At 40.0% G+C, this 16395-nt stretch overlaps 1 protein-coding gene across 8 annotated transcripts in view; it reads left to right on the plus strand.

Moving 5' to 3' along the window:
• The first annotated feature begins 465 nt into the window (after window positions 1-465).
• Window positions 466-16395, plus strand: part of phactr4a (phosphatase and actin regulator 4a) — a 30307-nt gene continuing 14377 nt past the window's right edge. For 5 of the 8 annotated variants that reach the window (XM_035525190.1, XM_035525192.1, XM_035525195.1 and 2 more), the window contains exon 1: window positions 13646-13909. In XM_035525190.1, the coding sequence (XP_035381083.1) occupies window positions 13855-13909 (55 nt within the window). In that variant the 5' untranslated portion in view covers window positions 13646-13854. Of the gene's footprint in view, window positions 763-8415; window positions 8448-8857; window positions 8927-13645; window positions 13910-16395 lie in introns of those variants that run through there. The other 3 variants (XM_035525194.1, XM_035525193.1, XM_035525191.1) reach the window with 3 other exon arrangements.

Genomic DNA, 16395 nt, shown 5'->3' on the forward strand with positions numbered 1-16395 from the left:
TATTAGTAAAAATTATCATTATGGGAATCTCTTTACATTTTGGAAAACAAACAACAACAACAACAAAAACCCCAACAACAACAACAAAAAAAAACAAACAAATCTGTAGTTAAGAAACAAACCACCAGATGGCAGACATGACTTATTTTTGAGATTGGAGGCGTAAGGAAAAGTTGTCTTTTATGTTTTTCAAATATTTTATAGTAATTTGGAGAAAATAAATAAATAAATAAAACAGTGGCATTGAATTAATAGACTCTACGGTCTATGATTGTGATTGTAAAACTGTAGGAATGGTCTGGTTAACGATTTACTTACATATATATTGGTATACATTGTATCAAAACCTTTCTTTATCGTTACCTTTTCTCACGCTACTACAAAAAAGCCGCATTGATTAGGCGGAGAGTGATTATGATGCAACTGGCAACCCTTGATCTTGCAGTATCCATCACATGGTACACAGTTCACTGTATTTGACGGGTGGACCATTTCAGAGCTGGGATGACTTGTGAAAAAATGTATGTTAATTACCTCTAGCAAGTGTTATGACTTTGAGTGAGAGGAAATAAAACTCTCAGCACTGGGTTCTCGGTCTAAAATTCCCTTTTCTGTTATGGTTTTTCTGGATTTTATAAAGTTCAACGCGCAGATTCACAAGTGTGACGCTGCCTGACCTATTACGTAGCTGATTAAGGGCTCGTCGTGAACTAACTGGTTTGTTCAACTTATGGAGGCACATCCAAGATATATTGTGACCAGGTAAGCCACGCATGACATATGTGATGCTAATGACTCCATTTTAGATTTTTATTTGAAACGTTGCTGTCACACTAAATAATAAGTTATAAAACAAAAAACGTCAATGCAACCTGTTGCTGTAAAGTGAACTTGGCGAAACTAGCTAAAATTCCTGATTTAAATGTACTAGCTAGCTAGGGTAGCTAAAGCTAACCCTCCCGTGAATTCCGAGGAATACGATCCGAGTCCATATAATTATGTAATATAACCATGTAGCGCTAGTCATACTAGGTTGGATAGTTAAGTTATTATACAGAAGTGCTCACCAGTGAAAGTTTAAAAAATATAAAAGATTCCTATCCCGGTCTGATGACACAAATGGCTACCTTGCTAGTTAAGTTAACGTAGCCAGCTATCTATCTATCTAGCTAAATTGTTTGGCTAGTGTTAGTAGCTAAGCTAGCAAGATTGTTTGTTTATGTCTCGTTTGCTTCCGTTATCTCTTAGTTATGCTTGTTTATTCAATAGTTAATTTGGGATCGGCTTGTTCCAGTAATGGTACTAGTAGGCTAGTACAGCTGAATAGTTAGCGTTAGCCTAGCTAGGTTAGGAAACAAATATGGCTAGCTAGTAAATTGGCTGTCTAGCTAGCTCACTAGATGCATACATTTATGCACCTGTCATTGTGTTCGTTTCTCTGCGTGCCTTCATGTTCTCAAATTTAAACTCTGATATGCGGTTTCCCTTAAGGCCAATAAATAGCTAAGTTTAACAACCCAATCTGGATGTCGAGATGGTTTAAAGGCATGATTTGATTTAGCTAAAGCTAGCTAGCTGTCTTAGTCATCGCTGTGGTCACCTTTGCGGTATAGCACTACAGGTTCAGTTAAACCGCTGTTTCGTTGGGAACTTGTCACTCATATTGACCGACCGACCGACCGACCTTCCAGCCGTGGCTCCACTACAGTACACAGACGATTATCTTGAGATGGATCTAGATTTAAATTTGTGGTGTAGTAAAACATCGAGCCTACTGTACATTCCTGTACATTCGTTCTGTAACAAGTCAGGGCAAGCGCGGTTGGTTGTTGGTGCTGATAGCCAGAGGGTTAACAGCTGGGGAAGGAACTACTAAAGGCTCCGTTTTCTTCTGCAAGCTGCTGAAATATAAGGCGTTCCCAATAAATTCAGTCTACAGCAGGTCTAAGGATGGTGTGGTGCCCAGTTATCTTTGTTGTAAAGATCTGGAGAAGGAATAAAATGGTCTGGTTCAAGTACATGCAAGGCTATAGGATAATTTGGTCATATTGTTTTGTTCAGATTGAAACAACTATTAATAAAGGCCAGAGAGGCGGTGGAAATATTGAAATGAATTGAATTTCTGTCCCACTAATTAATCTAGCACTATTAGCATTGCTATGTTTGTGTTTGGCAAGGAAGCAATGGCCTAGTACTTCAGCATTCCATTCCCAGAACCTTGGCTGTGTCCTGTCATCCTGATGCAGTGCAACACATGAGGTTAATCATTGCTGAGTGTGCAGTGATTGGAGTTTTTGTATAGTTCTTGACTGATACTGTAATATGTGCCTAGTATTTGAATTAAATCATGTATTTGATTATGTCTAGGCTATACAGGGTTTTGTGTTTGTTTGTTTTTAAGAAATGGGCTGCAGACCTTGTCTTTGGATAATCTTATCTAATAATTATTATCCCTTACCAAGTGTTCTAATGCTCTGGTTCTCCACCCCAGTTCTCTGGATTCACTTAGATGCAGTATGTGGGTCTGCATATTTATTAATAAGCCTACTTAATCACCAAATAGTCGACTAATTAGAAAGTTATAGTAATTTTACATTGAAACGAAATACTTTGAATGCTTAATTCTATGTTTTGCATGACATGTAGATAGGGACTTCAAGACACTTTAAAAGAGTGGTTGATGTGCAGTTTAGAGGCTTTTTGTTGTTTGTGTGCGTGTGTTTTTTTCTGGATGCAAAGATGTTCTACCTGAAAGTGTACTTTGATTATGAGATTTTAAATGCCAGCAGCCCACCATATGCATTTAAATTTTGTTCACCCCTGAACCTTGTTCTGACACACGCTGTCAGTTTTTAATTTTTAAAATTCTATCCAAACGAGAGCTTCACAGAAGTTCTATAGTTCTCTACAGTGAAAATCTTTTTTCTCATTTACATTTATGGAATTTAGCTGACGCTTTTATCCAAAGCAACTTACAATTCTGAGTGAACATAACTTGAGCAACTGATGGTTAAGGCCCTTGCTCAGGGGCCCCAACAATGGTAACTTGGCAGTGGTGGTGTCCAACAGATCTCCACTCCACAGGTCTAACTTGGTAAAACTCGCTAATAGCTTGGTTGTGGAAATTAACACAGTGGTGTATTTTCACAGTTGTTATTGTTGTTGACACAAGAGTTGCACAAATTCTAGCTTGCTAGATTCTGGCGTTTTTGAACCAGTGGACAAGAATCTTGTTTTGGCTAATAGATAACAAAATTCATTATATACTATAAGTGTATAATGATAAACATCTGTAAATAATAGAGCTAATTGATTGAAAATGTAAAAGCACTATCTTTGCTCATAGTGCTGCATGCACATTTCATTTTTCTGGTTAAATGTGATTTGCCTTATCCAGCATTGATATACGATTTGTGTGTGGATTCTCTCCCTCCCTGTTCTATGTAAAAGAGACATTTTGCTATGATAATTCCCTGAAAAGGCACGGAACAGTGAAAAAATGATTTTTCTATAATTTCATGGTTAATAATGAAGCTTAAATTATTTTTTCAAAGCATTTTGCTTTGTTGGCCCTTAAATATTGATACTCTTTTTGCTGTTGTGACACTATTTACAGTAATGTCTTCTGCAAGGTTGCAGAAGCTGGAAGGTTCTTTTGTGAAAGTTTTGTGTGTACTTTAACCTGCCTGAGCTATGTAAATATAGTGCAATGTGATCGGGTAACTTTACGAAACCAGTCAGTCTGGCTCTGTCTCTTGGTAATGTTTTTTTTTTTATTATTTATTATTATTATTATTCCCTCTTCAGTTTTTGTACTTCTCAAAGCTTTGAGTATAGCTGGACAATACACTGGGGAATGTGCATGCATTCACCCATGCATTCTTAATTAGAACATTGAATTATGTTAATTAATAATGCCGACTCACACTAGTGAACACTCAGGCACACAGACATTCTTGTGACTGGCTCTGCATCGTTTAAGTCAACAGTAAAATGGCAGCTCTCATTATCCCCAGTGCTGCTCAATCATACTCCCTGCAGGACAGGTTGAACACAAGTGCATTATGGGCTTGAGTGTCATCTCTAGTTGTTTACAAGCAATTGGCTCATAGTCTGCCATCTGACACGTAAACATGTCAGCTTGTTGTAAAACCTTTTAGCAATAAGAGCTCCAAAATGTATTTGAAGGATTTTTCAGGTTTCATGCACCATATGGTGAATGATTTGTGCTTCTGTACTTTTTCACCTCTTAAAAGAACAATGGGTTCACATCAGTTTTTACCTAATAATCTCTTAGGACTCAGTATTTATTATTGTACAACAATTTTATGTGGGTCATTTCGCATTAATAGCTGCACAAGGCCGGTGTATCGTTAGTGAATCAACCTAAGAAAAAAGTGTACAGCAACTTGCAGAATCTGATTGTAACTTTTTTTAGTTTTTTTAAAGTTTGACCAGGTATTCCGCTTGTGTGGGATTTGTCCTGGTGACTACATACATAACATACTGCCTCACTGGGTTATTTACCACAGAGAGGAGAAAAAACAAAATGGATCTGAATACTAAATAAAAGTTGTTATACATTAGTATAACATGGTATTATCTTACCGTGTTGTAATGTAGGAAAGGGATGCAAACATGCACTATGTTCCAAATTATTATGCAAGATGCATATCAGTACAATTTCAGTAATATAAACATTTAGTTTTTCAAAGAAATGTTTTTCTCATATCTTTCTAGATAACTGTGATCTGACAGGTTTATCATGGCAAACTAATTATCTTAATTAAAAGAAAAGCTACTTTAAAAGATTATTCCACATTATTATACACAGACACAGTTTTCATGTAATACGGGGGGAAAAACGATAAGAAATGCATGACTACTAATTTTCAGTTTAATTCACAAATGAATGCCATGCTACACTGGCCGGGCCAGACAGCTTGAGTTTTGGATAGCCAGCAATGTCAGCCAGGAGGTGTGGAAGTGATTGATTGGGTAGGAATATTGGGAGTGATGAGAGAGGTTCCTTTAGGTGCCCTGAGGATGTTGAAATGGCCACTGCCATATGTTTTGGGTTCCTAATCCACCATTCTCTGCCCTTAAATAAAAAGAAGAATCCAAAACACAATTTTCTCGGTTGCTATGGGAATAAAAGCGGAAAAAGAATGGTGTCCACTATCATCCCCATCATCACCAGTTCTATTTAGAACCTGTGGAATAGCCTTTAAATGAAGTACTTTGAAGAAATACTGATATTCTCAAATGAAATACAGGCAGAATATACATGGACTTACAAGTTCAATGGAAGAGGGAGATGTTGGTGATCTCAAAGAAGGGCTCATATATACAATGCTGCTTGAACGTTTGTGATCCCTTTAGAAGTTTCTATATTTCTGCATACATTTTACCTAAAACTTCATGATATTTTCACACAAGGCCTAAAAGTAGACAAAGAGAGCCAAATCAAACAAATGAGACAAAAACAATTGTTCTTAGAAACTTCATTAACAGTGAAAGCAGAAGATGCCTTTGTTTGCAGCATTGACTCTGTCATGTTTATTTTGCTATTGTGCCCATCCTGGAACAGCAACAGTAGTCAAAGCAAGCTTTCTTTTTTTTCTCTACTCCTTTTAAGGCGCATTGTTCCTGTGAATACTTCAAAGTTGTGAAAAATCAGTTTTGGCTTCAGAGCAGCTGTTGCTCGACTCTCGAACGAGCTACAGACCTAGAACAACTGGTTTGCCTAATTCTGACGGCAGTCTTGTTGTGAGTCTAAACTCATCTGATGTGTAGGTGGGCTGTGTTCCGTGTACGCAGGGCACCACAGCTCTAGATTGGTTGTTCCAGATGATCATCGTACAAAGCCTAAAGTCTGCAGTGGCCAAAGCAGTTTGATGGAACTAGCTGCAGTGCTGCTCAATGAGTAGATCACATGGCCATCTTCTGTCTCAGTGTGTTTCTTTGGTTCCCAGAAATGTGACACTTGGCTAAATTTTGACAAATGTCTACTCATTATTTCACTCACATTTGCAACTGATTGAGATGGCAACAGTATCGTTCTGATATTTGTCAGTGAATTTCCGAAGATGAACATGCAACACTTGCTGCAAGTTTATGAAGGTAATTATAATGGTGCAATGGTAATTTATGGTAATATTGACTTTGTGAGACAGTTTCACTTTGTGATCAAGTTTGGTTTCAACGTCAACAGAACTGTTGTTCAGCAGTTGCGATTGCCGTAATTCTCCTACTTTTATTGTAACACATGACAGATGTCAGGTTATGAGTCACATTCCTACTGGCAGGACAGTTTGTTCAAGTTGGGTTAACGTATAGCCAGGCTTATTTTGTTGATCTTTCTCAAGATCAGACAAAAACTACTCACATAATCGTGTATACGAGCAGTTTAAATGGTAGATGCTGCCAAGCTTCAAAAAGAAACCTGAGCTTGGGGGTAGGCTTGGTTTGGTTTTTCGAAACTCTTCCACTGTCTAGGTCAATACTGTGAACCAACACTGCCCCTTGTGTTTCCTGACGTTTTGTTTTTTCCCTAGTATTGGTTTGAGTCACCAGCCGGCACTCCTTGTCCAAGGTCAGCAGTCTCAAACCTGCTTTGGTCGTGTAACTCTCTGTGCTTGTTGCAAACTCCTCTTTCAAGTTCAAAGTGCACTCGTGTCCACGTGGCACTTGAGAAAAGCTTTTGTGAACTGCACCTAAAGAGTGCAGGAAAGTTGGTAGGCACTGATGTCTCCAGGCATAGCTCTAGTTGTAGAAACTGGTCGGTGGTGTCGTCATGTTTTGTATAGGCTCCTCAGTCCAGTTCCATTTATAGAACATACAGTAACCCTGTCTAATAATGTGTCCCATCAGGCATGCCCAGTTATGATTTGTGGATGTATCTGAGGCAAGTTCAAAGAAACATATCCAGTGATTAACATCTTAACAGTAATTAGTAATTAACAGATTGTTGTGGCTGACGATGATAATTTCCCCTTCATTTCCCCCCTCATTTACACAAGTTATTAATTTTTATTAGTTAGGCCAAGAACTGGGTCTACTGAAAAAAACAAAAAAATAAATCCTGATTATTGCGCACACAGTTTTTACTTTTCCATGCCACTGTCGCCTTTAGCTTGCTCAGTAGGGAGCTGGACCCATACATTTGTAAAGCTGCTTTGTGACAGCATGTGTGGTAAAAAGTGCTATTGAAACAAATTTGACCTTTACGGTGTTAAGGACCTGTATTGTAGGACCTGTATTAAAGGATTGTGTTATAAGCCAAGGAGAGCGTTCCCTCTGGTGTGCTGGACAAACACATGAGACAGTTAACAGTCTTTCCCACTTCCAAGTATTGGAAGAATGTGGCTATAAGATGAACAGGTCAGTAATCGATGTCTTACAAAGGTGTCATAAGTCAGCCATATTACTAGATTATTTAATGACTGCCTAATATTACCATAGTGGACAATAGAAGCAACAGTTTAACATGGTGGCCTAAACACGCCATACCGGAGGTTTCTAGAGGGTCACATAATATTTTGTTCAAGGAGGTCCACACACAGGCTTATGAGTCTGCTAATTTGAAAATAAGATTACTCTGGCATCTTCTTCACCGTGTTTCTCTGATATAACTGGAGACAGCATATCAAACCGCATTTAAGCAGAACCTGCTTTGCCAAACACTTAACCTAAGTGTGAGTGCCTGAAGATTTCAGTGGCCGGTTTGGCATGTTGCAAGCTGGTTTCAGTTTCTGGAGTAATGTGGGCTTAATTGTGGATGCACAACAGTGAACTTCCTGAGAAAAATGCTCCTCACAGTCACAATAACATGTTCTTTTTTTTGTAGACAAACGTTTTGCTAAATGTGACTAAAGATGGAAAATTATCATGGACCATAATAGATTTGTTGTTGCATGAGGTTGTGGATGCTTTAACACAAGTGCCCTGTAGTGAGAGTAAAACATGCACAGCATTGGTTGTTTGGAAGGATTTGCTCTGGAATGTTTTATTAGCATGCTTATCATAGCTTTTATTGCCTTAAAACATTCTGGTATCACTGATGGGCTTCACTCTGAATAAAATGACACATTTATGCAAAGAAAGTACTTAAATTTCAACATTTGTGAAATGAAATGCAGCATGAATTATAATAATTATAAGCATTAATTATTATAACTATTAATTATATTAATAAAATGTTAATTATTAAGCATTAATTATAATAATTAATTATAATACATAATTGTGGGTTGTATATGTCTTATTATTCATTAAATTGTGCCTCTAAATTAATAATTGAGATATATAACTTTTTAAATGCTTTAAAACTTTGATAAAGTTACCGAAATTCACATTCACAGCCACTTTTACACCCACCAATAACATCAATATTCATCCTTTTCTTTCTTTCAGGCACCTCTGACCTACTGGAATGGAAAACCAAGGTATGAGTGCATTTCATTCTGCTTCTTTTAGTACCTACAGTATGGGCAGTTCTGTCCAAACTTGTGCACCAATCATGTGACCTGTGAAAACATTCCAAACCTATACTCAAACTGTAGATGCAGATAAAATAGACCTCAAATAAGACAATAATAGTAAGATTTACTTTGCTTGTATGTTCGTGTATTTGTTTGCTTTTGGTGACTGTGGAACGAAATGGAACACCTAGTCATAAACGATACTAGCAAGTGCAAATACCCAACGCTAAGTAGTGATTCGTTACAGCCGGCCATGTGACACGTAGACGTGTTGACTCATGAGAGATCTAATCTCGCTTTGCACAGTAGATCCACCTTTAGGTGTGTCCTTTTTTTTATTTTATTTTTTTGGCCTGTTTGTGATTCCTGATCTGTCTTGGAAATCTTTGGGATTGCTGAATCGATGGAAGAAAGCCGCACTGTAGAGCAGCAGAGTGTTTCAGGTAGGCTGCGTCTCACCCAGTAGCTTGACATTTGAATAGAGGATCTGATTAAGAAGTCCTTGCTTTGCCTTTCATCTCTTACTCCGTGTCCGGGAGGGCCCGGCTGTTTTGCGTGATTTCAGTTTATTGCCTTTTTGCCCCTTGACCACACCTGATTTAGCTGCTGATGAGAGTGAGCGGAGTTAAAGGGGTGGTGGTAGTAGTGGTGGTGGTGGTGGTGGTGGTGGTGGTGGTGTCCTCCATGTTGAGAGTATGGAGTTGCTCTCAGTTTAAACTGTATATTTTATGTATAGGTATATATCTTTTGAATTAGATTACGTTTTGGTTTGGTCTACACTTCTTATTTTTGCTTTTCTTGGTGTTGCTATAGTGCATCAGACCTTAATGAAATAGACCAGGCTTAGCCAAAGAGGAAGCAGTATTTTAATCTCAGGGTGAGGAAATGGCAGATATTTGATTACCATGGCAACAGTGCAAATCAAGCCAATTACTCAAGTTTCCACTGCCTAGGATGCACAGGCAATGAAGTCATAATGTTGAGTTTAAATAGATCACGCTTTTCATTTGCAAATTTGACATGATATGTTAAGTTATAAGTGGTAAAAAGCAAGATATGCACTCTTAAAGTAATTGGTTAAACTTGCCTGATGGTTTGATTTTGCCATAAAAAAAAAATCCCCAAAGTTACTTAACTGTAACTTGGCTAACTTCATGTTGACATTTTTACCAAGTACACCTCATTATTTTCAAGCAGTGCCACCTCAGTCCAAATGGGCACTGCTCTGTCTGAGATACTGACCATGTAAATTGTGTACCTGTGCTATATACCCTACCATGCTTGGGGCTGCTGTAGGTACAGAGCAGATAAAGGGGAGCAGGATAGAGAAAAAGACCCAAGCATGAAAAGAAATGAAAAGGGAATGAGAGAGGTTGTAAAACAGGCTTGGAAAAATGGATCAAGTTGGCTTATGAACTGAGAGTTTCATATATGATGCAGAAAGAGTGGTAAAGAGAGCTTAAAGTATGGTGTTCTCAGTTTCTGCCCTGCCTCATCAACATTAGAACAACACTGCGCCTCTCCCACACCTTGGCCTTTCTGTTAGTCTCCTTAAATGACCCTTTCAGCTGTTTATATCTTACTTGTTATTCTGAAATTGAAGAAAACCTACGATCTACCACCCTGAGTCCTCCACAATTTTCACAGATGCTGTCTTTGGGCTGAAAAGTAGCAGGAATTAGCAGCTCCCATTGGTCTAAAATCCAGAATAAAGTTTCTTTTACTGTAATGTGGATAATCTCTGTTAGGGATTCCGGCCCTCCTTCCTATTGGCAGTATAGGTAGCACCGTGTTTATCCTATAGAGGGAGCTACTGTAACATATTTGAGTCTACAGTTTACTTGTAGAGTACAAACCCCCTCCACCTAGTTCTTGGAGATAAAAGCCTCACGTGAGAAGTGTTATAGGAACAAGATAAATAGATTTTCACGAAGTCATTGGTTCTTCCCCAAGAAACCTTTTTTTTTTTTTTTTTTTTTGTACCTCAGTCTTTGTTCAAGGTCACAACTTTTTGTGTGTGTGTGTGTGTGTGTGTATACAGACGACAGACAGTTCTTAGCTGTTGGTATCAGTTTATTGGGTATAGAAGTGTATCTCTTACACGTCAGTGTCACTCACATGGTTGAAAGTGGTTGGCCGCTCAAAATGATCTGCCAGCAGTGCACCTCTGGTCAGAAATACCTGTGGTCAGGGCTAGGGAATGTATAACACTAACTCTGTATTGCATCAGATAGTCTATAAAGTGCACTTACAAGGTAGATGTTTCTAATAAAGTGGCAGGGTGACTATATATTGATTGGCTTTTGTTAGGTTCTACATCTAGATTTGTTTTCTAAATTCCAATTCTGTTTAAGTAGTGATCCTGTAAACTATTATCTGAAGAAATTATAACAGAGGAAGCACTGAATGAACTGAATGTGGTGTGGTATGCAAGATTCTTATAAGGTTCTACAACCTGCATCTGAAAGGTGGAAACATTTTAGTTCAGTTCAGTTAAATTTTTATGTATATTGTTTTTTAACTACATAGTCTCAAAGCAGCATCACAGAAAACAGATGTAAACATCTAATGAGCAAGCCAAAGGCAACAGTGGACAGAAATCACTCCCACAGTGTCATGAGGAAGAAACCTTCATAGGAACCCATCTTCTCTGGGAGCAGTCACTGACTGGAACCCATCTTCTCTGGGTGAAGCTGGAGAGCAATGTTCATAAATGAATTCAGTCATAATGGATAGAAACAATGGTGCAGAAAATTATTAGGTTATGATAGGATAGAAATATTAAATTATGGTGACTACTCTGGTGATTAGCCTGCTAGTTTGTACACAGACATTATTCATGGAAGTGAAGTATGTTGGAGGTGGAGGGAATGCAAGAGTGGGTGTGTCAGATCACAATGGGACATCTCAGGTAGGAAAACAGGATATGTCAGGCAGGACCAGAATGAGGGGAACCACAGCAATGCAGCACTCCAGAATCCTACACCAGCAGGACCTCAACGGGAGAAGGTCATCATGAACTTGCCATCATACCAGTTCACTGATGCTCGTGGTCCAATGTCCTGGTTGGTTTGGAGATTTGGAGGGCCGCAGGGTCTGGTCCTGATGCAGCACACTCGTATCAGGAAGAAAGACACAACAGAGCATCTAATAGTTCACGGCTCATCCTGCCTGATGCCTGTAGATACATGGTGCCAGCAAAGACTCTGGTAGGCCTTGCTAACGTGGCTTGGCTAAAACAGATAACCAGAAGGTAGCACAGGTCTTCCTGAGACAAACCGCCATCAGAGGGAGAAGAGGGGTGACATCACCAACAGCTTAGTTTACCATTAACCATCTCAGCACGTTAAGTTCCATTCCACGTTCTGCTCTTTTATCTGACCAAAGGCCTGAATAAACAAGTAGCCTTTCAGCTTAGGCTTCTACTTTAAGGGTGTGATGGGGTCTCACATGTTTCCTGGATTACTGGTGGTTCTATAGCTGGGTGGCTTTGAGCCCTCTGCTGAAGTTTTATAATGTCCTACTCAGGAGCCTTCACCTTGGTCTACCCATTAGTCCTGTAGTCTACCCTTGAGATGATGACAACTAGCCCACACCTTTATCATCATTTAGCAACAGTATACTTCTCGTTTTGTAATAAAGTAAAAATGTCTTTCTAGTGCAAGTATTGTCTCAAAGGAAATATAACTTTTTTTTTTTTCTTTTTTTTTTTTTTTCAAAGCAAGTACATTAGACACAGTTGAAAAGCCTTCAAGATGTCTGATTGCCTCCATCTAACAGCTTGGTATTCATTGCTTGTATATTGAATATTATATATACCTTATTTCTACATATGCCTCTGTTACACACAATGTGCACGTGAAGTTGTCTGTTCTTGTGTCCATAGAAGGAATTCTGAGCATGAGAGATTCCAGCTTAAAATGTTATCAGAAACTATACATCCTGTTCTGTTTCAGTAAAGAGCCTGTTTTATCTTACTGGTTTACTCCTGATCTGAGTTGTGTCTGCTGACAGCTCTGTCCGTGCGTGTGTGCATACACACTGTGCTGTCTCTGGCTGGCACAGGACACAGACCGTTCGGCGAGCCTGTCCTCCCAAACCAGAAACCCCTCTCACTCTGCTCTAAGGGTAGAGTATTTCTTCCTTCCCTTCCTTCTCCAGTGGACCTCCTAAAATGGGGACCTAATTGTAGTTGAGTTCATAGCGTTACCCATCTGTGCAAATTAGTTTGATTTTCCACGCTGCGCAGATGATCTTTGTCTGTTTGCCTGACTCTTGTCATCTATATACCACAAAAACACAGCACAGTTGTAATATTTTAGAATGCATATGCTGAGGTATCTAAATGTAGTCGTATGTGAAGGGACAGCTGTGTTTATAGAGCTGGCAGTTGTGCTTCTTTTCTCTTATGATCCCTTTTAGGTAGTGTGGTGAATAAATGATGCTTTGCGTTTATTATAATAGGAACGCTGTTCACTACAAAGCCTTTGTCCCTCAATTTGCACTGCGGTCTGCTCCCCCCCCCCAGAAAAAAAAAAGAAAAAAAAGAAAGCAAACCCAGTTGGTTGGTTTTACATTTCTTTCTTTTGACATAGCTTGTTTGCTGATTAGCTTTTGGGTGTTTTTGAAAGTTGTCAAATTGTCAGAGTATCAGAACCTTTCAGGAAACATTTAAAGGTTAGAAGATTGTAACCCTGCAGCTCAGTCAGTCAACAGGCAGGCTTTTTTTTTTTTTGCACACGCAGGTAATTTACTTTAGGTCTCGGTGTAATCAGACACTTCTATGATGTCACTTCCTGTTGATTGTGCATATCCACCTCACCCCATCTCAGCTTGCACTCGGCTCTCTGGTAACCCTGTGTCTGGTGCTGTGGGAAATGGAGGTGTGACGTCCCAAAGGGCCGGGAGCCTCCGGGACCCCTGCCGTGACTCTGGGCTGAATCAAACCTCTCCCGCTGCGTTAGCGTTGTCTCCATAAACTTTAATCCTGAAAACTCCACTGTGTGGAATGACAGGCATCCGCGCTAGCCAGCATACCTCAGCCCAGAGAGGAACCTTATTTACCCAGTCCCAGCTGCCCTGAGGGAGGGACCGAGCCGCAGAGAGCGAAACTGATAGACTGACGACGGGGGGGAGGGGAGGGAGAGAGAGGGAGAGGGAGAGAGAGAAGCAAAGTTAAGGCAGAACACGCAGGAAAGAGGGAGGAACAGAGGTGAGATACCCGAGCAGGCTCGGGTTACGCTTGGGTTCAGCCACGCGAGTGAGGAGAAGACCTGAGAGTGCCGGGACTGCACGTGGCCCTCCCTGCCGCAGGGCCTCGCGACGGGGGTCTGTAGGGTGGGCGAGGTTCGGGGGGCACCACGGTAGGAGCATGGGCCTGGGAGCCAGCACAGTGAGAGACGCGCTGCACTCCACCCCCACTGCAGGTGAGTCTTACTGAGACCAAACATGCATGAGGCCCCACTGGTGCCGTAGTGTCTGTGTCGTGGATGCTGCACGTAGACAAGGGCTGCGGTGTGGTGGGGCTGGCACAGAGACACTGGGATGAAGAGAGCTCAGTGTAGCGTGCCATTGCCATGCCTGGGACGAAAAGAGGTGGTGGCTGCCATGGGCAGGTGCCTGAACGCCCATGCTGATGGAATGCAGGGGCCGTAAAACAGAGCTCCAGGACAGGCACTGTTTGCAGCACTCAGCAAGGTCTTTTTTTTTTTTTTTTTTGCAACAGGTTTTCGTTGGTTGTTGGCAATGTATTTGAGGGCTCTTTCTCTTTAAAGGTTTCTGTAAAGGATTCTTTCTTTAAAAAGATTTTGTTGTGCTCTTAGGTTATGTTTACTCCAGAAGATTGCAGATATAGACCCTTGCCCAGCTTGAGTTGCATAAGCGTTCCATAGCAAAGTCGTATGTTGGTGCTGTGGTTAATGGTGAATCTTGCCAAAGTAAAAGCAGAAACTCACATATTTTTCAACATGCAGGATAATTTCAAATAGTTTAAAGTTTGTGTCAAATTTGTGCTTTAGGAATGTACACAACGCAAAAATAACCCCTCATAGGCCTCTCCATTGGCACTGTTTTCAATTTAAGAAAACTGCCATCACAAAAGAGTTGAGAATTTCCTTAGGTTATTTTATGAACTACTAATGGGCATTTTCAGTGCATTTGCACAAAAATGTAACTTGACAGCTAGGAGACCAGCTCGAGTCACGTGTTCCTGCACCATCTGTAACTCCAGTTACGCATTTAACAAATAAACATTGTAAATGCTGAAACAATGTTTTATTGACATTCAGCTTCAGAGTATTCCTTTACTTATGGCCTGTTTCTCTCTTCCCTCCATTTTTGCTTGATTTGGTATTTTCTATCCTTATTCATAGATGCAGTCCCCTATGCACCCACACATGTACTAATTTAGTATGTTTTAGAGCTCAAAAAGGTCAATATTGTGTAAGGGTGTTGGCAGGAATAATCGTGTGTCTTTTTGTAGTTGCCTTCAACAGGTATGAAGTTGTTTTCCAGCTTTTGGCAAATATGTTAGTCATTCACTTTGCAGTGAGTGCATATATGACACAGATCATGTCTTAATTTCGTTATAAATTAGTTCAAAAGTTCTGTTTGTTTAGCTATAAACTCAGCACAACACACTGACTGTTGTTCAGTTCTTGTGAACCTAACAATGCATTCTTCATCCTCTCTGAGCGGAATTTACATTTTCCCCTTTTAAAAGTGCTACAATCTTTGTTAAGGATGTGTCTGTATGACAATGCGGAGCCATGCAGCCTCTCACCTGAACCTTTTCCAGCTAAACGGTTCTCCGGGTACTGACCTAATTTTTTTTCTTCCTACCCTTGACCTTTCTGTCCACTTATCACTGCTCGTTGACGTCGGCATTACGTGTGGCCTGCAAAACCACAAGCCATACGTCACTTTGAGAGGCCACACATGATGATTTAGAGTTGCAGGAAGCGACCTCATTAACGACATATTTGTGGCTAATGGCAGCATTTCACGTCACGCATGTTTTTTCTCAGCAGTGGTGTGATGCTTCTCAGGCTTTGCTTGGAACTTTGGAGTGTTGGGGCTGTATTTTTTTGGCTGGTGGGGGTTGGAGTTTTTAGGGTTTGACTGATTGTGCTTTTTTTTCAGGGCCAATACCGATTATTAAGATTCAAAGACTCCGATAACCAATATTTGGGACTGATGTTCATTTACCTTAAATTTGATAATTGTAGTGTGACAATTACGTTGCTGTTGCTTATGATTCATTTTAAATAAACATAATATTTAATATTAGAACATTTTTAAAATGTGTTTTGAGCTTTAGATGGTATGAAGCTTGCAAAAATAGTAACACAAACATTTAAAAGTAATCTTTAAATAGATCAAACGAAATAACTTGAACAGCTATGTTTTCCCAAATTACAACGACACATTTCAGTGGTCCACATTTCTACCAGTCCAAAGACACTGCGGGTTGGACATAGAGACTGACTACAGAGGTGTTGGTTGGTTGTCCTGCCAAGCAACTGCAGGTGGGACATGGAGACAGACGACAGAAATGTGTGGGTGTGCTGTGCTGATGCATCATCCACATTTCAAGTAATCGAACATTGCTCTGGCTGGGACATTGGGCCTGACTTTGTTTTTTGTTTGCTTGTTTATCATGGTTGCATCAGATATGTGCATAAAAAAAAAAATGCTTTTATCAGCAAGGAAACAAGCGCTGGTTCCGGTAATCCTGAAAATGGTGAATATCCGGTCTGGCTCTCTGTGGGGGCTGATAATCGGTCCTTCCCTAATAGTTGAATTCAGGAACAAAAGCTTGGTAACATGCATTTGCCTCTCGAGTGTGCGTGTGTCTCTCGGCTCGTTCGGTTAGGGGTCGCTGGGCACATTCTTCTGCCTGTACTCTGATACT

The sequence above is a fragment of the Electrophorus electricus genome, chromosome 4 (genome assembly GCF_013358815.1).
Source record: "Electrophorus electricus isolate fEleEle1 chromosome 4, fEleEle1.pri, whole genome shotgun sequence".
NCBI classification, from domain to species: Eukaryota; Metazoa; Chordata; class Actinopteri; order Gymnotiformes; family Gymnotidae; genus Electrophorus; species Electrophorus electricus.